Below are 26,400 nucleotides of genomic sequence, written 5' to 3'. Positions count from 1 at the left end.
CAGATGCAGACCTTCAGATTGGGAAGCTGATGTGGGGAGACAGTGGGCTCTATTACTGCCTTATCATCACACCAGATGATGTGGAGGGCAAGAATGAAGAATCAGTGGAGCTGCTTGTACTTGGTAAGCCCTCTTGCCAGATTGAGTCTTGGGTCAATAGCTGATGCATCTTTCCTTCCGCTCTCTCCCTCCCTCTCCGCATATCTGCGCACCATATTACTATGGGTGTAAAATCTATGTAAAACAGTCCCCGCAGTACCTTCACCATTGCCTTGCACCTTGTGCAGTCATTCACACCTAGGCAAAGTGGGTGGCAAATGCTGCCAAACCAGAATAGTAATGTTTACACCCACGCTGCTCACACATTACACAGGCGTAAATGACTACAGAAAGTGCAGGGCTGGGGAAAGTCAGAACCCTTGTTTTTAAGGCGCAAAACAATAAACTTGCAGCAAAGTGAACACTTGAGATTGAGTCTTTCAAAAATAGACACCCAGAAGACATCAAATCGTATGCTTTTTGCAGTCTTTTAACCTTCCCTTGGCTCTACTTTTCTGACCTGTGGGGATGTCAAAAAGCACTGTGTTTATCTGCTTGAATGTGGCAATCTGGGATATTTTTCTGCCTGCCTAATTGTACTTGTACGTTTAGAATTACAGTTCCCCAATCTCAGTCAGGTCTCAGCTGGTGCTGCCACTACAAGGACCTGTCTTCTCTGCAGTATGCACTCGTGGCTCTGTGTGTGTCTGTTAGGCTTCCTCGTGCAGTGTGGTCTCACCTAGTTGTGGGATTAGCTTTCAGCCCTGGCTTCCACAGTCTGCCTCTCTCCGTAGGTTAAAAAAATTACCCATCCCAGCTACGAGAGAAGACAGAATGGAACTGAGCCTTCAGGGGCATTTGTTGAGTTTGTTTTAACCCAACTGTACTACCATACTGCTGAAGAAAGGTATAATGAGGCTTTTGTAACTTACTGTAAGACCTGCTGACACCAGTGTTTGCCTGGTCAGTGTCTTTGGTTTTTGAGTGTACAGATTCTGTACATTCTGTGATGTTAAAAAATCTTGGGTCTGTGGTGTGTAGTGATACCTGGAGGCATACGGTAGAACACGTCTGTCAAGTGGCCTTAATCTCAAGGCTCAGGTGAGAATTCATTTGACATTTTTATTTGGAGATGTCATCACAAAATAAATCGGATGGAATGGCATGGGTTAGGGACAGTGCAATCTCCTCTACTTATTCCTTCAGGTGGCAGACAGGTGGAGAATAAGTTCCTCCAAAAAGTGGTGTCATACCCTCGTTTAAATCCACAGCATGCCTTTGTATCATGTGCTGGTTAATAACAGGCCCAAGGTTGACCTGTGTTTAGTTCAGGTGAGGTTCTCTCTGCCCTTTGGAGCTGTAGCTGTCAGGTAGCCTCAGAGGAGCTGACTGTGACTCTGAAATTTTGTCCTTTCCTCACCTTCCTTGCCATGATTTGGTGTCTTCTCGTATCTGTATCTACAACTGCGTTCAGGCACCAGTGATGATACAGTGCCATGGTAACAGGGAGAATCTGGTTTTCATGTGTACAGAGGACTACGTGTGGGAAAACAAAGAAATCCCCTCCTCTGAAGCTGGCTTGGTGATGCTCCTGGCCCTGGGTAGTGGTGGTCTTGTTGGGAGGAAACATCACTTAGGCTATATTATCTTGACCGCATCTGCTTTTCTGTTCATTGCAGCCTGTGGGTCTGACCTTGCACTTTGTGCAGCGCTTAGCTAAGTTTGGCAGCAGCATGAAAACATACTTATCGTGGGCATACTTTGTTCTGCCTCATGCTGTTTGGTGCAGCCTGTGTGTATTCCTTTTCCTGGGCAATGTGTACAGAGGCAATATTCCAGCTTTTGGAGTGAGTCCAGGTTACCTAATCATCTTCCTTCCTTTCTTCCTCTTCCCACCTTAGACTTCTCCTTCTGCCTATGCTGGTATTTTTTCTCTCTTTTCCTTTACCCTCTCCCAGTGATGGCTGGAGGAGGAGGAGGCAGCCATTGGTGAAATTACCATTTCTGAATATTCTGGCACCTTCTGGGACATTTTTATTTCATATCATTGTGCTCCCAGATATTAGTGACTTGCAGGGAGACACTGAATATAAATGTAGATGTGAGCACTTTAGCAGTCCTGGGAGACACACGGTAAGAAATTTTTGTTTGCTGTTTGCTGCTCTTTGAGTGGAACCCAGGTTCCTTGTGAGAGGGGTTGGAGGATCAGAGAGATAATGTCTGCAAGAGATACTGCCATTCCCACAGCACATTGCTGTTTGCTCTGTGCTGGCAGTGGTCTTTCAGATGCAATTTACATTGCTTGTTTTGGGGCTGCTGCATACTAATGCGAAGATATACAGGTGTGTTTAGGTCAGAGGAAGATGCTGCTTCGCAGGACAGTTTAGTCTTGCTCAGAACCTTGGAAGGTCTGAGAGGCAAAAATGGTAGGTGCCTAGTAGTGTCAATACATGGATAGAAACTTAGCTGAAAGTAGAGGATCCTGCTTTTACACAGTGAATCACAACATAGCACATGGTCAAAAGCTGCTTTGTCACAACTTGAAATAAATTAGTTTTCCTTTTTTTTTTTTTTTTTTTTTTCCTTAGGGAAATAATCACAGACTTCTGGCTCTATTTACAGTTTTCTGATGGAGTCTAAGTAGACAGTCTGCCTAGGTCATGGTGGGATTGCATGTTGAGTTTTGTGTGTCAGTCACATTGGCGCACACACAGACAGGGCAACTGCAAGTAGCTGCAGAGAATCCCACGTGCTGTCTTCATTTCAGGCCTATTTCAGAAAAGCACATAAGCATTTATGTACATCCAGTCATGCCCAGCAAAGCTGGCAGGTTTTATAAAGCATACCTGATGTTAACTGTGTGCTCACATACTTGTCTGAAAAGACCCTTCAGTAGGTTTTGCTTATCAGGGTCTTCAACCCTTATTAAGGAAATCGGTGCAGGCAAGGGAAGTGGGATGGTAACCTCTGTGCTTCAGAAGCACAGAAAGAGAGTGAACCTACTGTAGAGAAAGGAGAGAATTTCAATATAAAAGTATTATTACGCTTTTATCAAATATTTGTATTTTGATTTGGCATCTCCTAACAGGGTCTAGCATGCTGGAAAGTGTATGAACTCCACTTCTGCTGCATCAGGGTTAATGCAGGGCTTAGCAATTGCACAACAGGAATCATCTGAGGCTTGCTGCACTTGTATTTTACTAGAATTTTAAAACTCTTTGCAGGCATTACATCTGGGCTAGTGAATCCATTTGCAACTTCATACGTTTTTTTTTTAGAACTGATGTATGATTGAGCCAAAAAGGCTGAATCCTAAATTTAAAAAAGTCTACATTTCTGTCTTAGTAGCTAGCAGTGGAGTGACCTGGTTCTAGAAACACAAACAGTGCTATTAATCAAGTTGTTATTCATAGCACCTATGAATGCTTTTTGTATGAGAACATCCGTGGGCTTTAATAAAGTCATTCAGCGCAGCATTTCCTTCATTGTTGAAGGAAACTGCGAGTGCACCGGCACAGTGGATGCAGGTACCTGGAGTAACCTTTGAATCAGGAGTGCAGGGCGGTGCCAGAAGATACCCTGTCCTAGCTTAATGTGGCCCAGCACACACTGAGAAGCTGTCTAGCTTGATTGCACAGCACTGCATATAACCCAGTCAGCCTTTCTAAAAGCCAGAAATTCACTAATCAGCTGCGGGGTCCTGTGAAAGCAGCTGTGCTGCTCCCTTCCCAGGCTGTTAATATCTGGAGGGCAATGGCTGTAGGTGTAGGCAGGCACAGCTGGCTGCCCTGAAGTGCATAGGTCTGTGCAGGCTCGGGAATGTTTGCTTGACGAGATCATGCATTGCTTAGACATGCTTCAAGACACAGCGGCTTCATTCCCAAGAATATGTCAAGTTCCTGGATGAGGCAGGAAAGTGATCCTGGTTGTTGGTTTCATGCTTTGGTTGGTGAGCCATGTGCTTTGCCGGACAGCTCTTGCCTACTTTTTCTCCATCTGATTCGGCAGCCTGCATAAATGATATATTAGTGAAATATTATTTTATAAGTAATCTTTCAGATGCTTCAGCTTCTATCATTATTGTGTTTTAGCACATGAGTTTTTCTTAAATTCTGAAGTCAGCAGATACTTACCTGATTGGTAAAGCAAGATCTTTGGTAACTTGTATTACTAGCCAATACCGATGCAGTCTAAACCCAAAATTTATCAAGTGCAATACCTATAGGTAGGAATGAAGGTAGACACACATACACACAGCACATTGTACAGTAACTAATGCACTAATAGAGACGTGCGTTGGCTTTCAGAGAGGATAAGTCTCTCCTGGGACGTGAGTGTATGGCAAGGAGTGCTAATAAGATGGCTCTTACTCAGCAAAATGACTCAATACCTGGGATAAATAAAGGGAGGTTTGGAGTCTCCTGCTTGCCAGGAGAGACTTCATTATAAAAGTTGATGTGGTTTCGGAGATGGGAAAGTTCTTGGCAAAATTTTCCCATCCAAGATGACAATTTTGGGATGCGCTGCATTTCACTGAGAGGCTGCCAGCAGCATCGGAGCCAGCACTTGGTCGCAGCAGTTGGCGGGGATGGCGGTGCTAGCAGCCACGTGCTGGGGACCAGAGGGCCAGATCTCCGCCGGGGATGTGTCTGCGAGCAGCGTCCCAGCGAGGGCTCTCCGACCTTGAGCTGTGCCTCCGTGACTGAAGGCAGGTAGCACCAGCAGGCAAAGGGAGCTATGGGCGTGGGAGCCTCTGCTGAGAAAGCTGGCCGAGGCCTGGAGGCCAGGAAGGCCGCTGGCCTCCCCCCAGCCCCGGCACACACGTCCTTCATCCTCCTTGGGCGTCCTGTGTCCACTGCTCCTGCCCTGCCCTGCACCGCTGCGCTGCCTCCTTTGTCACCGCGGTCCAATCCCGCTCGTCCCAGGCCAGGCCGCTCCTGGTTCTTTATTTCACGCCATTTACAAGTGCTACTTGTTGCCAAGGCTTTTTTTTTTTTTTTTTACCCCTCTTTTCCTGCCTATTTGCCAGCGACAGCCACACGCTGCTCACAAAGGAGGCTGGCGTGATTAAAAGGCCTCCGTTACCAAGGCAGCCATGGCAACAGCCTCCTCGGAGGTCTTTGTTGCCTGCTAAAACTTTGATCTCCGAGAAGGGCTGCTGCTGTTTCTCCCTCCGAGTGAAAGAGGGAAGAGAAGGATGGGAAGAAAGGATAAAGTTTACAGGGCCCTACTTGCTGCGGAGCCCTGCTCTCCCAATAAATCTCGCAGCAGCTTCCCTGGAAAAGCGGCGGGTTTACAGGCGCCACGCTTCCTCCCCGGTGCTTTCCAGCCTCCCCTCGGGACAGCGTCCCGTGCCAAGGCCTCTGGCCGTGGCATGGCTTGGCACATTTTTCCGCCTCTGAGGAAGAAATTGTTCCCTCTGCAGCTGCTGCCTCCCGTGGGCCCTGCTGCTGCAGGTGGTTTCCAACAGGGACACCAATTCAACAGTTATTCCCGTATTTACCCAATATTTGTGGTATTTATGCAGTCACCAGTGTTTACCATGTTCCTGTATTTACCCTATTGCCATGTTCCTGACTGCACCTGCACCTCCTTCATTCCTGCCGTCACTTCTTTTTCAGCTGTACCACTTTCCCTAATTATTGTCGTGTCTTTTCTCTGCAGACTCTTGCTAAGTAGCTGCTTGATTCCTGCTTCTCCTTGAGCTGCTGCTGTTTGTACCCTCGTGCTGCCACCCGCCCTCCTCTTGTGTATTGACTGCTGTCCCCACGTGCCCCCTGTGTCTCTGCACCGTCGGGACCCACACTGCACCCCCTCAGCTCTTCCCTCGCCCCTTTATCCTCCGCTTTTCCTGCCATGCTCCTCTGCCACAGCATTGGAGGCTGGCGGGCTGCCTCCCCCCTCCGGGCTGACCAAGGCCTGGGGCACAAGGGGTGCCTGCTGCGGGGGGAGCGCAGCCTCCAGTGCGGTGGGAATAGAGATGGGAACGTGTCCCAGATCCGTGCTGGGACGAGGACACACTCCTGGCTCAGTCAGAGCCTCCTGGATGACCCTGGTAAATGGGGCCGTCCTCTATATCCTCTATTCCCTCTTGCATCCCACAGTGCCTGTGGGGGCTCAGGGGCGGGGGCTTGTACAGAGGACACGGAGCCCTTGCGGATGGGGGGCAGCGCTGCAACTTGGCACCTGTGGTCTGCTTTGGGGTGTTTTGGCTTTGCTCCTTGCTGCTGGCAGAAGAGGAAGGTCAGCCTTTGTGAGGGGCACTGGCCTGAGCCTCCTGCCTCGTCCCTGTGGCCAGGCCTGGCCTCACCCTCCTGGACCTGGCGGTGGGGAGAAGGATTAATGGGGAATTAATTTGGGATGGGGACAGAGCCCCCAGTTGTCTTTGTAACCAAAATTCTCACAGCACTGCTGTGAAAAACAGCATTGCTGTTTCTGAGGGATGCTGCTTGCCCCTTGAACACGCAGTTAGTTCCTCCTGGGGGTCATGAGGCCCCAGCACGTGCAGGGATTGAGGCTTTCTGGGTGGGTTCAAAACAAAGCAGGCAGCCTCTTGGGCCAGCAAGATGGAGCTTTTGCTCTGTGCTGTTGCTACCTGACCTCTGCCACCCCAAACCCCATTAGGCCTTTACTTGCAGCTGTTTGGACACTGACATCTGCTGTCAGGCGAGGACTACACACAAGCTTGCATGGAGGTGTCTGCCTCGATGCTCTGCGAGCTTGTGGCCCATGTGTATGCTGTTCACAGGCAGGAGCGGAGTCCTGCACAAGAACTGCATGTTGTTTGTGCGTGCTGAGAAAATAGAGGATATATTTAATGTGCGTATGGAACACAGTGTAAATGTGGTACATCTCGACACAAGGCATACGTTTGGAGCCCACTTGTGACACCCAGCACTTACCTTGTGCATGTAACGTGCATGCTCATATCTAGAGAGCAGAGAGTGTGCATAAGTGTTCTCGTTTAACAAGCTCCCTGTGAGCAGTTTGGACACTTGAGCCTTCCAGCGAATGGACTACCAGTGTCGTGAAACTCTTTCTATATGCAGATGAAAATATTGCAGTAGGTGGATGGCAGGAGTCCTGTTTCGAAGTAGTAAATGAGGAACAATTGCCTGAACCGTGTCGTTTGCTACGGCTTCGGGAGCACCTCGTGGTGGTGGTACAATGAGCCCTAGACAGCTTTGATGAGTTGCAACTGGCTGCAAAGCACTGCCTGTATTCAGAGGATGTTTATTATGGCTCCAGCAGGCATCCTGGTGGATTTTTGATCTCTACAGAAGCTCAGCTGCAGCACTGAGGAAAAACAGAGAGTAGCAATCTCTTTTATTATAACACACTTCAAGGACAGGCTTGAGGCCGAGGAACTTGGGGCCCAATTCATCATTGTGTCTGAGCGCTGCTCGGTGCGGGACCTGGAGGACACGTGGGGTTGCTTTCTACTGCCTTTTTCACTGGCTAACCCGCAGCTGCATCAGCTAAGGTCCAGCCACAACGTATGCCTCTCTAGAGCACAGCTCTCCTACCTTCTACCATGTCTTAAAAAAACTGAGCATGATCCTGGTGCTATTTAAAAGAGGGACACAACTGCACACAGTCCTGTTCTGCTGATGCACAAGTGTGTGTGAATTATAGCTGAACACTGTGTAGGATGTTTGCTGTGTATTAGAAATATCCCAGACGCACAGTGCCAAAACAAATAGGCACCAAGCTGCCTTTGAGCTTGGATTCTGTTTGTGTTCAGTTCTAAATTAAAAGTCAAATTATTTTTTTTTCTTTTCCTTTTTCAAAATGATTCTGTGAAATTGTACACGAGTCCTTCCCTGGTTGGTTTGCTTCACTCCAGAGTTGGCTTTATATTATACAGCCTCATCAAGCTGCTCGTGCATCTGGAGAGAAGTGGCACGTACTCACAGTTGTGCTTTCCTGGAGCTGTCTCTGGAGCTGCAGAGCCCCACAGGGAGGGCACCACCTGTGGGTGTTGAATGCATGTGGCTGTCAGGGGCCTTGGGTTAAAGATGTTGCACATCCATTCAAAATGCATCAGTATATTTTTAAAGTAAACCAAATCTTTCTGTTGGAGGGATGTTGTGTATTTCCAGGAGCTTTTTGCATGTGTAGGGCATAACTCCAGAAAGATGCTACCTTCTAATCACACTAAGGGGACCCCCCTCTTCTTGTCATTTTGTGCCTAACTCAGAGAAGCTGTGTTCCGCCCAAGCACTGCTGGTGAAGAGAGAAATTGATAAAATGCATGGGCAGAGAAATGGTAAAGGTGCTGAGGCAGACACCAGGCGTTGAGCATGATGACATCTGTGGTTGCCAGGGGTGTGAGTGGGCTGATGAGGAAGGGGACTGGTGGCAAAGGCAGGGGCTGGGAAGTGTGTTTTTCTTGCAGTAACCTCTCTCCTTCTTCTCCTCCTTCTGTCTTTTCTAGGCAGGACAGGGCTGCTTGCTGATCTCTTGCCCAGTTTTGCTGTGGAGATTATGCCAGGTATTCAGCCATTTCACCCTTTAATTATGCAGTCATCTGTCATCTTGTCTGTTTATCCCTCTGCAGCATCTTTTGTGTGGTGTACGTTTTACTCTTATGTGTACTTTATCTGGGGAAGAAAGAGAAAAAAGCCTATTGCTTACTGGGAACGGGTCTTGGGTTGAGAACTGAGAGCTGATGCTGGGACTGGGGGAGGAGCGGCCGTGCTGGGAGGCAACTCAGAGAAATGGTTAATGCCGTGCCAGGGTCAGCGTGAGAGCAGAAATGCCAGCCCAGTGCAGAAGAAGTTTTGTATCAAGCTCTCAGCTAGAACAAAGGCAACGCTGCCCTAGCCTGTGGAGACCTCAGCAGCCTCGTGTGCCCATATGGCCCTGTACGTCATCCTCTCTTGTGCACCAGTAGCTTCCCCTCCCTGGGCTCTGTGCTGCAGGTACTGTTACAGCCATCGCCCCAGATGGCAGCACAGGAGGTGCTAGAAATAGAGCACTGGCTAGCAACCCGGCGGTGGCACGGGTCCTCCTGCACTGTGTGTCCTGGACATTGTCCCAGGTAACTCCAGGTGGCTGGGCTGGCTGCAAGGGGTCTCTGCCCGTGACAACTCCCTCGCTAGGCAAACTAATAAGAGCCACCAACTGGGGCACTCCTTAAAGAGGAAACAGACTGCAACATGCTGTCCTTGGAAGGGAAGAACTGTGGGAACATCTAGCCCTGGAGTCATGATCATCCCCTGACAGTGCCCAGGAAGGCATTCTTTCACACTTCTGTGCAGAAATACATCTCCATATAAATGTGTGAAGCTATTTTCAAAGCTGTCCCAGAGATGCAAATGGAGAGAAGGCAGACACTCCTCCACCTCCAGTGAAACCCAGAGCTCCCTGGAAGCTCAGCATGGTAGGAGAGGGATTGGCCTTTTCAGCATAGACAGAGTTTGATTCTCTGTTGCCTAATGCCTTTTTTTCCCCACTATTTACAGTCCTATTGGATGGGCGTACAATTCCTGTATGTTGGCCAGGTAGCTTTCTGGTACCCCCACTGCATACGTATAAAAAATAAAGTATGAAAGGCAGTGACAGACCACACATCTCCTGCATTACCTGTTACCTGAATTAACAAAATCAGATCCTCTTGCAAGCACAAACCCCTAGTTTCCAGACAGTGAAGTTCATAGCGTTTCAGCTTGGTAAAGGTTTACACCTCAGGGTTACACAGTTGTATCTGGAAGGGCAGTGAGAGAAGGTAATGGCTGTTGTAGCAGGGCGAGGATTAGGGAAGTGCAGGTAAGACTGGTTGAACTCCTGGTTCTGTGCATTCAGGAGGAGCCAGTGAGCTCTTCTTCTGTTTTCTTAACCTTATCGCAGAAACAAATGGTCTAACTCTGCGAGATCAAATCCTCCCTGTGACTGGGATATGGATTTCAGATGTTTTCTCCTAGTGCTGAGTAACACATAACATATATACTAACCTGATCTCTTTTTATACTCCTAGAACATTTTCAGGAGGACCACAAGTACACTTACAGTGGACTTGCTGTTTGTTTTTTTCCTCCACCAGGCTTTTATCTGTTATTAGTGAACAGCTCACTAACAGCTCTGGAGACCTGACACCTGAGCTGCATTGCATAGCTGTGGCTGGCCGCTTCCATCAGGCAGTAATATTTCATGACAAGAACGTGACAGAAGCAAGCTTCTGCCCTGCTCAGAGTGGCGTAGACTTCGGAAGTACAGGGAAAGAAGTCTGGCTTACTGTCTTACATGCTATCCCAAGCACCATGTTATTTCATGCTTTTCATAAGCTTAGCAAACTTAAAAAAAAATAAAAAAACTTAAAAGTAGCCTGGTTTTGGCCTTTCTCTCTCACATCAGATTGCCTTCTTTGATGTGCTGCTTCTAGCTTCCCTCTACATTACTCATAGCCTGTTTATGCTCATTTATTTAGGACCCTTAACTATAATAATTGCTTTTCCCCCTAGCATTCATGCTCCTAGCGTATTTCCAGGCAGCGACTATGTCTGCCCACAGCCTTCTCCATGACAGGCTAACGCAGCAAGCTTCTGCTCTCTCTGTACGAGGCAGGCTGTCGAATCTGTTCTTCGCTCTTGAATCCCTGCTTTGCATGAGCTGCAGCCTGAATCCATCTTTTCTCGTACAAAGATGATCAGGGTTGTATAATGTCAATAACTTCAGATGAAGTTACTTGGAGGCCTTGTATGAAGGCATTCCTTAACACTACTGGAAATTCCTCCTTTGTGGGGCACAGGATTACAATTACAATTTTTGTGGCTGTAAAGCCCAAGTGGTTACACTTGTCCTGTGATGGAACAGTATAGCGTGTCCTTTATTTTTTGGTTGCTTTCAAGAAATGAAGTCCTGTTCACAGCAGAAACTGTTCTTGATCCTTGAATGTGTGACCCTGGAAGTATTGCTGCACACCCTGAAATTCAGCATATATATGCTGTGTTACATGTTTCTTATTGTAGGCCTGCCCAAGGACAACTTGCCCTTTCTATAAGATATTCTAGTCTTCATCTTTGTTGGTAATGCTTCCCTACCTCTTCCCCTTAAGTTGCATTAATGCATTGTTATTTTCTGTGTCAAGGTCATTCATGCAAACATTAAACAAGATGGCTCCTAGAACTGGTACCTGAGGAACTGTATTAACAATTTCCTATCAGCTGTTACTTTTCCATTCATGAATGCTTCCCTCCAGCTATTTCCTTATTCATTAGCTGAGTTTTTCTCAACATAGAGTAACTTCACCAAAAAATATTCCACAAGGACCAAAATTATCTGCAAGTTTAAATGAAATTCATCTGTTTCAGCCAAGAGAGAAATCAAATATTCAAAAAACATAAAATGTTTCACTTTACACTTCTGAAATGAAGTGTTTTGATTTGTAAATGCCAGATCTTTCACTGACATTCGTAAGTTTGAAATTAAAAATTGCATTTACAAAAGGCAATTATTTGTAGAAGAGTGAAGGAAAATGCTAACAAAGAAAAGAATTTTGCTTCTGCTCAAACAACGCCGTGGATGAATCAAAAATGAGATCTCTCTTTTTTGCGTTTTATTAAGAACTAGAAGTAATTGTATTTTGGTTGTTCCAAGCTGAGCAACATTTTCCTCGACTTTTCATTTCACTTAGTGTCATTCCATCCTTGCATTGCAGCTCTTGTACCAACCCTTCTGCAGCCCAAATCCCATTGTGCCAGGAGGCCACGTAGAGAATGCTTGACTTCTGTTCAGAAAGAGTGGCCCGCTGCTGCTGCTTTTCATGGCGTAAACCCCACCCCACTGCTGAGCAGCCCCACCGCTTCTTTCTTTGCCTTCTTGCCATCTTTCCAAGGTGGTTGAAGAACCACCTGGGGACCTCTGGTGTCTTTCCCCGCAGGTTTTCCCTCACCAGTGGGCTGAGTTCCAGATAGGCTGGTACATCTCTCTGATGTAAAACCAACTCCAGGCTTCCTCTGCATTCAAAGTCTTGAAATTTCTTGGTCCACATGCGTTTGCTGACCATTCCCTTGATCCAGGGAACTGCCATGTGGCAACACGTGCACCCATGTGCCCGCCATCCCCGGTGAAGTGAAGGGCTGAGAGCTGCCCCATGGCAGGCAGGGCACCTGCCCTCACCTTGGCTGCTGCTGCTGCTACAGATTTCCTGGCAGCAGAGTGTTAGGGACCTTTCCTAGCTCCCCTTTCCATGCAATGTAAATAGAGCCCATTGCAGCCCCATCACAGTTTTTGTGGACCATCCCTTTTGCCCTGTCACTTGTACAGACTTCATCTGAGGCTTCAGTGAAAATTAAAAAAGAAAAAGAAAAAGTGGTTGTTAGGTTTCCTGGCTGGCTGCAGCGCCTGAATAGGATGTTCGTTCAGCACATTCAAAAGAATAATTGTGTGCGTGGGCCTAGTTGTGAAGGGGCAGGCCTGGCTCATTTACTGGGCTATTTATAGCCTGCTTTTCACCGTCGTTTGTCCCATTAAAACTGGAATATGGGTAGGGAACAAACACATAAGCAGGGCATGAACATGGCTGAGAAGAATGAGTCTTTAATGAGACCCAAATGCTAATAGGGCATGTCCTGCAGCATTTGTACAGGTCTGCCACGGGATGAAGGGTTTCCTCTGAGCCAGCCAGAGAGGCTGAGAAGGGACCACATTTTGGTAGCTCTGTTTCTCACTGCCATGTGCCATTTCTGCTTTGACGTGGTCCTAAACCAGGAGGGAGCCTGTTTCTATACAAAGCCCCACCATCTATTCTGCCCCTGTGCTCTCCACTGGGATGATGTTGCTGCTGTTCGCTTCCCCAGCGATGTGCAATCCTGTAAGTATCTCTTTTTCTCCCCGTGTTTTCCAGAGTGGGTCTTTGTGGGCCTGGTGATCCTGGGCGCGTTCCTGTTCTTCCTCCTGGTGGGGATCTGCTGGTGCCAGTGCTGCCCACACAGCTGCTGTTGTTACGTCCGCTGCCCCTGCTGTCCTGAATCCTGCTGCTGTCCCCGGGCGCGTGAGTGACCCCGTCCAGGCCTGGCACAGATCTCCTTTACCTATTCTGCTCCCTGGCAGAACAGGAGGAGAATGTGCTAATGTTGCTTCCTTTGCCCTGAGCACTCTGCTTGACTCTAGAACTAGTTCTCAGGGAGTGAAGCATCTGACCTATTGCTCAATGCTTGAGCGCTCAAAGTTAATTACAAATGTGATTCTCCGAGGCCTCCCTGCCTTGGCAGCTGTGCCTGCTTCTCCACAGTGTCATGCTCCCCTTCCAAAGTTGCTGTCATGTCAGTGAGTGTTGCGGGGGCAGAGCTAAAAGCATCTTGGGAGGTTTCTTCCCAACAGTGCGAAGCAGCTGCCCTCTGCAACACTGCAAAATCCTTGCAACCCAGCAAGGTTCCCGGTCAGGTTCAGGCAGATCTGTCAAGCTTCATGAGCCTCATCCCTGCAGCTTGAGACATGAGTTGTTGTTAAAGCTTAACTGCCACTAAGTTGTGGCAGCAGAAATGCTGGCTCTAACATGCCAGATATCTTCCAGATGTTGGGCGTCTCGGAGTGTTCACACGATGTGCCGTGAGCACTTTTAAAACTCCCCTCAGTGCTATTTGAGGCTTAGAGAAATTCGTATCGGCCCCTGTCATTTCACTTGTCCAGTTGTCTCCTGCTGGGTTGTCACCAATGTCAGCGATGTGCAGGTTTCTGCCACAAGCCGTGTGGGTCTGGGGGAGGCTGGTGTGATGCTGACTGCTGTTTTTTCTTTTTCAGTGTACGTAGCAGGCAAGGCAGCAAAGGCAGGGTACCCTCCTGCGGTCTCCTCCATGCCAGGTCCATACTACATCCCCAGCGTCCCTGTGGCTGGTGTCCCATCTCCTGCTGTGCTGATGGACAAGTCGCACCCACCTCCCTTAGCCCCAAGCGACGCCACTGGAGGAAGCCAAAATGGTAATTTGCAGTGCCAAGCACAGCATTCAGTCCTCTTCCTGGGAGCAGGGCTGCGAATGGGAGGGGCAAGCATCTTTGAACAGGATAAACACAGACAAACTGCATTTTAATCCTGGTGCTGACAATGACATTTGCATCCCTTAGGGCCATGTGGGCCAACTTCTCTAGTGCCATCAGTAAAATGTTTGTTTGGGGGTACTGAATTAGACTAGCAGAGAACCAGAGGCCAGGTTCGTGCTCTGGGCCCCTTTCTAAACCTTTGCTTGCAGGAGAGAAAAGGATGAATGAAGGTGGTTGCAGGAGAGCAGAGGCAGTGGCTGTTTTCCCATTAGAGCCGATGCCTTGCAAGCTGCTCTGTCTTGGTAAACTGCTTTTGCTGCTGTGTGTAGAGCATTGCTTCTCCTCTGGCAGCAGTTTTTGCTGCAGCATGTTTTACTGTCCCTGTAGCAATTTGAGCGCAGGTACGTGCTCCCTTGTCATTTCTGCCCAAGAGCATTTGCAGCTGGATCCCCTCCCATACCTTACAGAAGTCAGTAGGTCGCTTGGCTTGTTCAGCCTTCCCATTTATGAAATGTGAGTGGTAAAAGGCTTCTAACTGGAAGGGAGTTACAGATCAATGTCAGACAGAGAGAATATGAGTATGGTGCCTCTATCTCAGTGAGGGTCACTTCTGCTGTAAAGGAAGTTGCCTTCAAGGAAGAAGAGAATGGCTATTTAGCCACATCCTAGGAGCATTTCAGGGCCAGAGTGTCTGCCTGAACTCAAACATACTGCAGCAGCAGCAGTGACTTACCAAGATAGTCACCAAACTGACACAGTATATTAGCCCTTGATCCAGCCATATGTCTGATTTGAAAGCTCTGCACTAATTGTCAATTGTTAAATTTACTCATGACAGTGTGTTGATAAGACAGTTCCAAAAAGTTCCACAACCAAGTAGCCTACTCAAATAATTAAGCTTTTGGAATAATCTTCCACATTCTTCCCCTGCTCCACTCAATATATTAACCTTTCCAGAATTACTAGAAGTATTTTCATTCAAGTCATACTTTTTTTTTCCCCACCAAAATCAAAACAGAGCTCTGGAATGGTGCATTTTGAAATAGGAAATAAATCAGTCACTGATCCAAAGCAGAATGTACCCAATTCAAAAATCTTTGTCAGAAAATGATGAATGACAAGCCACAGTGCTTTTTTTTTTTCTCTTGTGCAAAATGTCACTGCTTGTAGAACACGATGTTGGCTGTGGGAACCTTAGGGATTTTTTAAGAGTCAAATCACAAACCCAGTGCTTGTCTCTGCTGTGCTTTACTAGCAGAGCACAAATGCTGAATAAAAACTGGATGTGTTTAGAAACCAAATGGAATGGCTCTTAGCATCCATGGTTATTACACGGAAAAAATGCATTTATTATATAATCTGAATCAAACTGTCAAGACTTAAACCTTCAACTCAGTATTTGACAGGCAATACTACATATTGCAAGTAAAACTATTACTATAGTGAGTTTTAACTGTTGTGGAGAGGCAACACAGTTTCTTAAGCTTTTTTTTTTTATTTATTTAAATAATATTTAAATGAGAAGCTAACGGAGGTTGATGCCCTGCGCTCTCTTCCTTGTATCTTAAGCTCCGTTATCATTCCAGAATATCCCCTAATTACATGCAGTAGAGGAGAGAACACGTTACATGGCTCGTCCAAGCTGCTTATTTGCTGGTTGGCCAGACAGCAGGCTAAACAAAACAGATAATAGTTGAATGGATAATGAAGGTCTTTGCTCAGAAGGAGCACTAATTATGGTCTCTGCATCCTCCACACAGCTATTGTAGGTCTGATCTGAAACTTGTAAAAACTTGCTATCTTTGATACCAAAAACTTCTGTCTAGTTCGTTTAAAAATGGTCAATAGGATCAGAAGCGCTAGGGGATGGAGACTGGAGGATTCTGTAATCCTGGCTGCCGGTCTAGAAAGCACAGCCTTTGCCCTAGTTAGCTTGTGTGCTTGTAGCTGACCCCTGTGAGGTGATCTAGTGAGCAAACTAAGGCACGAGAATATTTGAAAAATTTGCCTACAGTTACATAAACGCCATGTGACAAAGCTCCAGTGAAGCTTAGGAACTTGGTCCTGAACTTAGGGCTGAGCAGGAAATAAAAACGAGCGTTCGGTTTTTGTATTTAGGACTGCTGGCAACACATAATTTAGGATGTATGCTCTCTATTTTAAATGCAGTGGTTACCTGGAGACTCTGGCATAGATTCCCTAAACCATGCGCACAGGGAAGCTTTTAATTTGAGAGCTGAACTCCAGACCTCCAGTATAGAAAGTGAAAAAAAAAAAAAGAAAAGGATGACAAATCACTTGCTTCCTAACCACGCTTGCCTGAAAAAAATAGTAGTGCTGTCCTTTCTGGGGAGGGAAACAGTTTACAGTTTTGTCTGACTTGGTTCCACCCACAGAAGAATAAAAAAAGTGTCCATAGTTACACAAATTAAGCATTAGAAATTTATGAACTGTTCAGGAGAAGAAAATATGCTCTAACAGGGAAGAATGTTCCATTCCCTTTGACTTAATGGAATGGTTCTGGACAAGTGCTTAACATCTTTGCATCTTCATTTCCTTATAATTGAGATGGGTCTAAAAATATGCAGACCTTATTAAAGGATTTTGGCAATTTATGGATGAAGAAGGGTATGAGGAGGAAGCAATAATATCTTTGAATCTCACACGAAGGAATAATAAAGAGGTTTAATAAGTTGAGCATTCAATATCACTGCCGGAAGTATTTAATAAATAAATGTAGAGACAAAATATGCCTTATCTGTAATGGAAAAGCCTTTTTATGGGCTGCTCACAGTCATCTTTGCAGATTTAATTCCAAAGTTAATTTCTGGATGCTTACAGAATTACCCAAGAAAGTCACTTTCCTTTTGATACATAGCTGCAATAACAAGTCAAGCATGAAGCTAGCATGAAGCCGAGCTAATTCTCCCATCAGTTCCAGGAGCTGAAGATGTTGCCCAAATAGATACTTGGCACAGCTTCAGCGTGATTAGTGGTCCTTGTGCGACAGAATCTGGAAGCTGCCTGCTCAAGTTCCCCAAAGACTATCAGTAGGTCAGAGTCATTTCCAGCAAATGTTTGGTTGTTGGCCTGTGTAAAAATGAGGTGGTGGCTCAGCTGAGCTCCTAGGAGATGCATTGGAAGGAAGAACAGTGAGATGACTTTTTGCTGGCAGCGTATCAGACCAGAGGTCAACTGTGATGGTGAGGCTAAGCGGAGAACTTGCAGTGCTGTTGCTCGTGCTGTGTCAGTGCAGCAGGAGTCACCACTTCTGAGGCCAGTCAGTCCAGCTCCTCTTCGTAGCAGCAACCTGACCTGAAGAGACATGCTGGTCTTCCACTTTGGAAGGCAGAGGCAGGGTTCCTTGTGTTCTGTAAGTCATGGTGTGCATTTACAATCATTGTACACATATTTATGGTGATGATAAACAACTGTGAAACTCTAGACTGCCATCAGGTGAGCTATCTGGGTTTGTCCTGGAGACATGTTGAAAGCAGGACTGTGAGAGACCTGTACTACATTTTAACACCTAATACCTTTCCCAAATACAAATACACTAGGCAATATTTCAAGATCTGGTAATTTACATATATACATTTAAAATCCACGGTAAAGCACTTCCTCCTGAAGCAATTTGCAGGATTATTACAGGAATTGTTCCACCAATTTCTATGGCACAGCCATTTCTGAGGCAGAGCATGGTTATTTCATAGTGCACAGGCACAAGCGCAGCAGTTTAGGACAGAAGGTGCCTAAGAATACCTCTGCCAAGTCCTCGTTCAGCCCACACTGCATACTATGCAACGTACTACCAAACCCATATGTTGGGTACTGATGTATCGGGGTATGGGATAAAACAGAAGGAAGAGGTTGGCTCACTACCACTGTCCAAGTATTTTTTAAAATAGTGTGTCAAGAGGAGGGCTCATGCAATGCTGCAGTTTTCACACGGGGGAACACACTAACCCTGTGCAACTCATCCTTACAGCAGTGCTCTGATGAGGCTGAGTTTCAGGGTTAGCTCCTTGGGACTGAGACCTGTGTTTCTGTCAATCTTCGAATAGCCCCAGGCTGAGACGTTTCTTAAACAATCTGCTATAGAAGCCTTATTTTCCTCAAAGTCCTAATAGGTGGAGTTTTTTGCTTGCTGCCTGTAGACTGGCCTTGAGGTAGCCGGGCTATTCGTAGGCTTAGCACATAAAGCATGCATGGAGCCAGCCTGCCAGAATTAGACCTGCTGAGGCTCTGGGTGTGTAGGAGCTTCTCTTCTATACACAGGAAGGTGATAAAGCCAAAAAAGCTGTCCAGACTTCCCCCGCAAGTGGAGTCAAGCACCTAATGTCTGTGTGAAACCTACCTTTTCTGTAAAATGCAGCATGTAAAGAGTGCCAGAGCAAGCAGTTTCACAGTTACCCAGTGACCTGATTGGCCCCATTATTGGATTTGGTATAGATCTCAGTGCGATGTGCTTTGTGGGACTTTCTATGTTTCCTTCCGTGTTCTGGAGCATCTCCTGCCACATGCTTTTCAACCTGTGTGAGCAGAATTCGTAGGGCTGGGGAGTGTGGAGCGCTCCTGCAGAGTGACAGCTCCCACATGCTCAGCCACCTGCTTCCCCTGCAGCCTGGGAGCTCACAGCCTCTGCTGCGTAGAGGAAGCCTGATCTTCTGGCACTGCTTCTCCCATACCATGACAAATCCTTTCAGTAGTGCTAAGAAAGGGGAAGCGACTTCTACCTTTCTCCCTGCCATCCTCTGTAGGAGGTGGAATCACTGTGGCAGTGTCACCACTTGATGCATTTGGCTGTACAGATTGGGCATTTCCAAGCCTTTTTTTGCTGTTGCTGCAAACTTTCTAAACGATGCAGCTGCTCACAACTTCACATCCCACCTTAGAGACAAATTTCTTCTGAAGCAAGGACTGACTCACTGTTTTGGAAGATGCAGCCTACCTGCCTGCAAATGTGAGCTCAACTGTAGAAGCAATGTCGTCTGAAAGTCTCCTCAAACTTAAATGTGTTTTCCTCTAAATCCTTTTCTTTTCGTTTCTCCCCAGCAGTGCGCAAAGGGTACAGGATCCAGACTGACAAGGAAAGGGACTCCATGAAGGTGCTGTACTATGTCGAGAAAGAACTGGCTCAGTTTGACCCAGCTAGGAGGATGCGAGAACGATGTGAGGAATGAGAATGGTTTGATTTTGTTTTTCACTGACCTGAAAAGTACCCTGCAAATTCATAGCTAAAGGTTCACTGGCTTTGTATTAAAGCCTAAAGCCTCTAGGATATTAATCTTGGGATGGATAAAATCTGGATCTTAGGAATCTGCAGATGTGTTCTGATTTTAAAGAGTTACTGGTCACCTAATAATCATTCTTCATTAGACTGAACAAGGTGTGGGAGACTCAGACTATCACGAAAATTGGCTGCTTGGGCAATTGAACTTTTGGATCATCATGGTCTGAAAAGCCAGGTCTGTTTTGTGTGCTGCGGTGTCCTCGGTATGGTTCGAATGATACATAAAGGTAGTTTGGAGTGGTTGTTGCCCTGCAATAGGGACTACAAGAAAGATTTCAGTAAGCAAGGGGATTGCCAGGAGGTTTGGTGACACTGGTCAACATAAGATCAGAGGCGCTATGAGCAGCAGCTCTGATGGCTTGGCAGTCAGACACTGCCAAGTGAAAGGGAGGGGCATGATGCAAGCTCAGAAAGGAGCTTCTGCATGGAACTCCTCACTGTCTGCCTATAGCCTCTGGCAGGCTTTATTTTCCTAAATAAAGACTGAAGGGGTGTTTAATGGGTGTCAGCGCAAACCATAGCGAGGATCTTCCTGCATTAGGAGACATTAGGAGAGGTGCAGTGGTGGGACAGTTTATGTGCACGAGGAGGGCCTGCAGTGCTGGTGTTTGTCCTCTAGCTGTTCTGAGGATAACAGCTGGCTGGGGGGCTTGGTTCCTCCATGCAGCATCTGACTGATGCAGAGCTAGCCCATCTTAGGCACTGGCAGAGGCTCTTTTAAAACAGACACGTGAGATCCTGCAAATCAATGAAGGTAGGGGTTTTAGGGAATGACATTACATCAAGGCTCTGTACTGATTAGGCATAACTAAGAAATTATATGTACTTCTAAAACAGTCATTGCTGAGCACACTGTCTTCTCCACCCACAAGATTTACTATAAAAAGACCTCTCCAGATTGGTATGTCAGGCCTCCAGATGTCAATGTGCTTGACAGGGTAGAGACTGACAGTGATTCAGACAGTCTCTTACTTTTTTAAATTTTTTTTTTGAGGGGGTTGTTTTTGTTTTAACTAAGCAAGTCAGGCCAAATCCAGAGCCAGCTTGTCTCACACCAGGAAAGGGGGAGGTGGCACAATTGCTGGGATGATGCACCACCAAGCACAGTGCCCACCTCGTGAGGGTGTTGAGCTCACACATGCTAGTGAAGCAGGGCTGAGGGGGGATTTCTGCACAAAGACTGAACTTTGTTGTCCGAACAAAAGCATCTGATGCCAGTTGAGATACCCTTAGAATATCCCATCTGGCTACTGGTTAACCAGTTCAGAAGACCTGTAGGGCCAACACCAGCTACGTGTCCAAACTGAGCCCCAGGAGTCTCAGGCAGGATCACACAAGGGTTTGGACCTTGGGTTCCATTTTGATTTTTTTTTTTTATTGGAGGGCAGTTCAGCTTCTGTCTGAGAAATCTGCAGCCAGGCTTTCCACAGCCTTCCGGTCCTCTCTTCTCTCCCATATGCTACTAGGTGATGCCTATCTCATTTCTTTCCTGCATCCTCCCCTTCAGATAACAACACCATCTCTGAACTCAGCTCCTTGCATGAGGACGACTTGAACTTCCGACAGCCGTACCGCCAGGCGCGGAGGAAACCTCTGCCTCCGGCAGGAGACCTGGATGGGGATGCTGAGTACTGGGCAGGAGTGATCGGCGGGGGCAGCACGTCAAGGTCACAGGCTGTCTCTGATTACAGAGATGAGAGGGACAGTTTCCGGCACAGGTGAGGAGTGCTGTGTCTGGGAGGTTACTGTACCTGCCAAAGTAGTAAGTTAAGGAGAAGGGACAGATATACTGGTAGCTCTTCTCCATGTCCTGCTGCTCTGGTCCAGCCTAGTAGGATGGAGGGGTTGCAGCTGGAGAGAAAGGTGGAGATGGAAGATGTCTTAGATGAGAACAGAATTGATCTGATTCGTACAGGTCTGTTGGAGCCTCCCCAGCTGGGCAGTGCTAGGTACTGACACCATTCCAGGTAGGATGGCAAAGTGAGATAGGTAAGAAACAAAATCGCCTTCTCAAAGTGCTTCGTTGAGATCTGTACCTGATGCCTCAGGCAATTCTCAGTGCTGGTGCACTGTGTTAGGAATCACACCCTGGTGCTTTGGTGCAGCAAGACCTGTATTCCAGGTCTAAAGGACTGGCACTTTGGCGCCTAGAAGAGATATCATGTGCTTCTTCCCTCATACCAGCAGCCCAGTCCCCCAAAAGCAATGGCAGGTATTTATTTCCCTCAGTACTGGGCTCTTGTGCCAGTTCACTCCCTTTAAACCTGCTTCATAATTGCCCTCCTGTGAGCTTCTGTAGCCAGGTTCTTGAGTTTTCCCAGCAGGACATAGACCTACAAGTGCTGGGGCTAAGGGAAGAAAGAAAGTTCAGCCCTGCATAGTGGAGGACAAGGACGGTGCATCCCGGGGTTAATCTCTGGGTAACATTAGGCTTGTAAAATCTGAGCTCTCCACACTAGGCTGCCCTTACAGTCAGCAGAGAGAAGTAGGCTTTTCTAGGATGTGATACATCTCTTCCTACAGAAGGGGATGAAAACAGGTCAGATGATTCATGTCCCAGGAGCGCCCGCTTCCCTCCATTGTCTCTGAAGGCTGCTGAGGGGATGAGTGCAGCTGAATCCTGGCCTCTAACCCTACCTTTTCCCTCCTCCAGCCAGCAGAGATCCAAGTCCGAGATGCTGTCCCGTAAGAGCTTCTCTGTGGGAGTGCCGGCCGTCTCCATGGACGAGCTGGCAGCCTTCGCAGAGTCCTACAGCCAGCGGGCCCGGCGGGCGGACAGCCAGGAGACTCGGCGTTTCGAGCGCTCGGAGTCGCGTGGCGGAGGGCTGCACCACCAGGACAGCTCCCTGGAGGAGTACTACACCAAGCGCAGCAGGGGGAACCGAGAGCCGCTGACGGACTCGGATCGGGGCTGGTCGTACAGCCCGCCCCGCAGACGGGCCCACGAGGAGAAGCACCTGCCCCGGCTGGTGAGCCGGACGCCCGGAGGGAGCCAGAAATACGATCACTCCTACCTCAGCAGCGTCCTGGAGAGGAAATCCCGGAGCTACGATGAAAGCGGTGACCGTTGTGAAACCCCCTCAAAGCTGAGCTCGCAGCCCAGCCAGAGAGGAGGGGGAACGTATTACGCCTGGTCACCACCCTCTACCTACAAGCCCGAGCCGTCGCAGCAGCAGTCACAGTCACCGTCGTCTGACCAGGAGGATGGGGAGGACACCCTGCCTCCCTACAGCGAGAGGGAGCTGAGCCGAGGCCCTTCGTACCGGGCCAGGGAGCAGGCCTACCTCAACGCCTCTGACAAGAAGAGGAAAAAGGAGCCCAAGAAAACAGTGAGGCCATGTCTGGTGCTCCTGATCCAGATACGCTGAGGCGTCAGCCGCCAGGCGGGGGTCACAAAGCAGAGTTCAGGAGCAGGGGGCTCTCCAGGAGAGGGCAGAGTGTGGATGGAGTCAGAGTGTGGGGAACCCCAGATAGCATGAGGAACCCTGCGAGAGACCTCAGCGGGATCATTATGAAAGGGGTGAGGTGACAGATGCCTGTGGGTGCGTGCCCACGGCCCTGTGCACGTGTGCCATGCACACCAAAGGCATCTGTCACCCAGAATGCCAGCAAGTGAGAAGCATCCTGCTCCAGTCAGGGCTCGTGAGGGCTGATGAGACTGTGGCTGTTGGGGAGGGGGAGCCAAGAGCTTGGGTCTTGGCCCTGAGCAAAGTGGCCTGTGCAAGAAAGAACAGGGGCGTGAGCCTGAAAAAGTTGTCACTCTCCAGTTGTGTCTCTGTCGAAGCTACATCTGTCTCTTTGTCCGTTCTGTGGGTGCTCTCCTATTGACACTTGTCTCCTCTCTTTCCTCTCAGAACGATTTCCCAACGAGGATGTCCCTCGTGGTGTGAAGTTGTGGACATGTCATGTTGATGGGCTGGATACCACGAGGTGACTGTGGTGGAAAAGATACAGAGCAACAAGCAAAACAGGCCCCCGTGAACCTTTGCAGCCACCAGTCTCGGACTCAGTTCAAATCGTTTTTTTCATCAGGGGAGCAGAGGCTCTCCTAAGAGACAGACTCCCATGAACAGCACCTGATCTCAGAGGCTCTGGGAGTCTGCAAAGAAAATGAGGCCAGGGCTCTCTCTGGCATCCTCCATTCTGCGCTGGAAGGCAGCCATGTCCCTGCTGCCCCTGCAGCCCTGAACTACGAGCAAGGCTGCCTTTGTGCCTCTTGCCCTGTCTCACGTGCAGGGAGAGGCCTGTGTGCATACCTCTTGCTCTCTCTGTCTCCTCTCTTCTCTGTTTGGATCAATATCATCCCATGCTTATACTTGGAGCCTATTCAGCAGCATCCCCATGCTGGGAGGAGGCCTCGTTCTTACAGCTGCAGACCGCCTCCAGTTGATCAGGCCCTAAATTATGAAAGAAAATCTACATCCTTTCAGACACCATAGAGCAGGGACTGATGAGGTGTTTCTGTGGCAAGGGCTGAACAGAGAGAGAGAGACAGAGACAAGTATGGGCTGGTTTGTTCAATATATTTAGTTATGTTCATTTTGTGATGAGAGTTGCAAGTGAGATTGATGTATTGTTTTGAAAGTGGATCAAAGTAGCTTTTCTTGTGATGAGAGCATGATGTGTTTTTCTCCCCCGTCCCCAACTGTGATTTGTTTTGATAAAGTTGCATTTTCTTGCAGCTGAGCTATGGCCCTGTAGAGCTTCAAGCTAGAACATTTACACCACCATATCAGAAGCAGTGCCCTAGTTTTGCTGGCGTTCTGCTTCCAGCACCACCAGACCTCTCTGCATAGTGGCCTTTTTGTTTTAAAGAAGCAAAAGGGGAAAAATTGCAGTGAGAAGGCTGCGGATCTTCATTCTGTGCTATTGGTATCACTCTTTTCTGGTCATTGTTCTCAGGCACTGAACAGAGCAGTAAGAGCAACGGAGAAAGAATTAATGCTGTGGATGAACACAAGCTTTGAAAGTCACTTTTTTCAATTACACTTGTTTCAGTCACTACAGTTGTGACATGATTTTAGTGGCTGTTGTCTCAGGAACAGCTGAATTTAGAAGTGAGTGCTTCACACCATCTGGAAGCCTTACATTCTGGATTTCATAGGGTATAATGCAGTCATTTCTTTAAATTTTAGCTGCTAAATTCATAATGTGAGGGAAAATGGCGGGAATACTTTAAGGTCCAGTATCTTGATTGCTGTCAGGCCTAGAAACGATTTAGTGCCATATTGTGTTATGGACACTGTCAGCTTCTGAAATGCCATCTTTCTTAACTCTGGAAGTTTGGTAGCTACCTGGCCTCAAATTTGGTAGGTGCTCACTCTAGCAATACGTTTTTGAACACTGGATTAATGAACATCACTGCAGTTCTCCATAAAAATTGCAGATTACTTTCTGTACTACTCCTTCGCCATATAGTTCACCAGGAATGGTCAGAGGAGAGGATGAATGGTCTCCACAGCTGTCATGACATTCCAGTTTTTCACAGTAGGTGAATGACACAAGGATGTCTTCTCCACGCTTCTCTAGTGGTGAGTGCAGATTTGTAAATTCTAGTCCTGGGTCTTCCTGGCCAAAGGATTATCCTGTAGGGGCATACTCTGCTTTGCATTATGGCTGGAGAGACAAAACTGTAAGTATTTTGATCTTTTCTCATCTTTAACATATGTTCCTAGGAGAACCACAGGATGGTTAACAAAAGGCTGGCAGGTGGTTTCCATCTCAACTCCAGTGCCTCGAGAAGAATACAATACGTGCCATTTAAAATTAAATATTTCACCTCTGACATATGCTGATACAACCAGCAAAACTGTTAACGTTTTGTTGGAATGAAAAACCTTGGGAACCTCTACGTTCTGATTTTAGGGGAGTTTATCCTGCTGTCCTGTCATCAGACATTCAGCAGACCCAGGAACCATTTTACATGGAGATTTGAATGTGTGTCTGCAACAATAATTGTGTCAGAAAGGGGCCAAAACAGTGATTTAACATTCTCTGAATACCTGTATCTTTTAAATCACTCTGAAAGCCAGAGCTTTCAAAATCTCATTTCATTTGTGTCTGTCCCTTATCTCAGTCACTGTAGTTGATTTGATCAAGCCCTCAGGAATGAGTTGTGTATATTAAAAATGAAATCCTTCCCCTCGTTTATCTGAATCACTTTTGTTTGCTTGATGCCTGGTACTTTAGTGTATTTGCACACTGTGTTTAGGAAGTTGACATTTTATTTACTTAGCATGTAGAAAAGTAGTTGTAAGCTAATTCTCTCAAGAGAACAATTTTAACCGTAGAAACAATTGTTCGTAAGAACTGTCCAACATTTCTTTTGAACCCAAGTACCTGGAATAGTACTGAAGATTTTATGATTAGTGATTCTACATGTTTTACCAGATGATAAAAAAAAACAGCCTTAAAAAAAAAAAAAGAGCAGGTCTTAATTCCCTAAAGTCAGATCTGGGCAACATGCATCAGTTGGCTGTGCCTTTATTCTAGAATTTTACATTTTCCAAGTATTTTAGCAGCCCATTCGTATCTCCCTATACAAATCTGAAGGAGTTCTCAGTTACTAATGGTGTCTGTCCTGAAGCCATCTCTATTTTTCCCACAGGAAATGTATCTGCATAGGCACCAAATGGACCATATCAGAAAGCAAGGGGTGACATAGAGCAGGGCTTTCATCTCCATAGCTACCTAGCCCTAGTGACTTGTGACTCTTGGGTAAGCAGCAGAGAGGAACGGGGAGCCAGAGGCTGATGGAAGGGCCGTGAGGAGTCACTTGTTTCAGAGAGGAGGTAAGGGTAGCTTTGTGCCTGCACCATCGTTCAGAGCACCCGCAGGATGCAGGCGTTGGACAATAACGAGCCTGATTCCTGCACTTAATCTGACGTGGGTGTACCGGGGTCTCAAATTATAAATTTTCCAGTGATCAATTTTTATTGCTGGCATAAAATTAAAATCCTTTTCATACAGGATATGGGTGTCTGAGTCATGTCAAGGATGCAGATGGTTTTGTGGCCTTAAAATGAAGCATCACAACAGTGACTAGCTAAGAAGACAACTAAGATGATGAGTGAATCCTGTAAAAAAAT

General features: G+C 47.2%; 1 protein-coding gene across 6 annotated transcripts in view; it reads left to right on the top strand.

Moving 5' to 3' along the window:
- The window catches only part of ILDR2 (immunoglobulin like domain containing receptor 2), a 34,570-nt gene extending 9,102 nt beyond the window's left edge, over positions 1–25,468 (top strand). For 2 of the 6 annotated variants that reach the window (XM_068692213.1, XM_068692209.1), the window contains exons 3-10: positions 4–123; positions 8,477–8,533; positions 12,887–13,033; positions 13,783–13,959; positions 19,078–19,191; positions 20,820–21,030; positions 21,966–22,641; positions 23,167–25,468. In XM_068692213.1, the coding sequence (XP_068548314.1) occupies positions 4–123; positions 8,477–8,533; positions 12,887–13,033; positions 13,783–13,959; positions 19,078–19,191; positions 20,820–21,030; positions 21,966–22,641; positions 23,167–23,202 (1,538 nt within the window). In that variant the 3' untranslated portion in view covers positions 23,203–25,468. Of the gene's footprint in view, positions 1–3; positions 124–8,476; positions 8,534–12,886; positions 13,034–13,782; positions 13,960–19,074; positions 19,192–20,819; positions 21,031–21,965; positions 22,642–23,166 lie in introns of all 6 variants that reach the window. The other 4 variants (XM_068692227.1, XM_068692207.1, XM_068692220.1 and 1 more) reach the window with 3 other exon arrangements.
- The last annotated feature ends 932 nt before the right edge of the window (positions 25,469–26,400 follow it).

The sequence above is a fragment of the Anas acuta genome, chromosome 1 (genome assembly GCF_963932015.1).
Source record: "Anas acuta chromosome 1, bAnaAcu1.1, whole genome shotgun sequence".
Lineage (NCBI taxonomy): Eukaryota > Metazoa > Chordata > Aves > Anseriformes > Anatidae > Anas > Anas acuta.
Note: the sequence above shows the minus strand (reverse complement) of the source record. Positions and strands in the feature narration are given on the sequence as shown.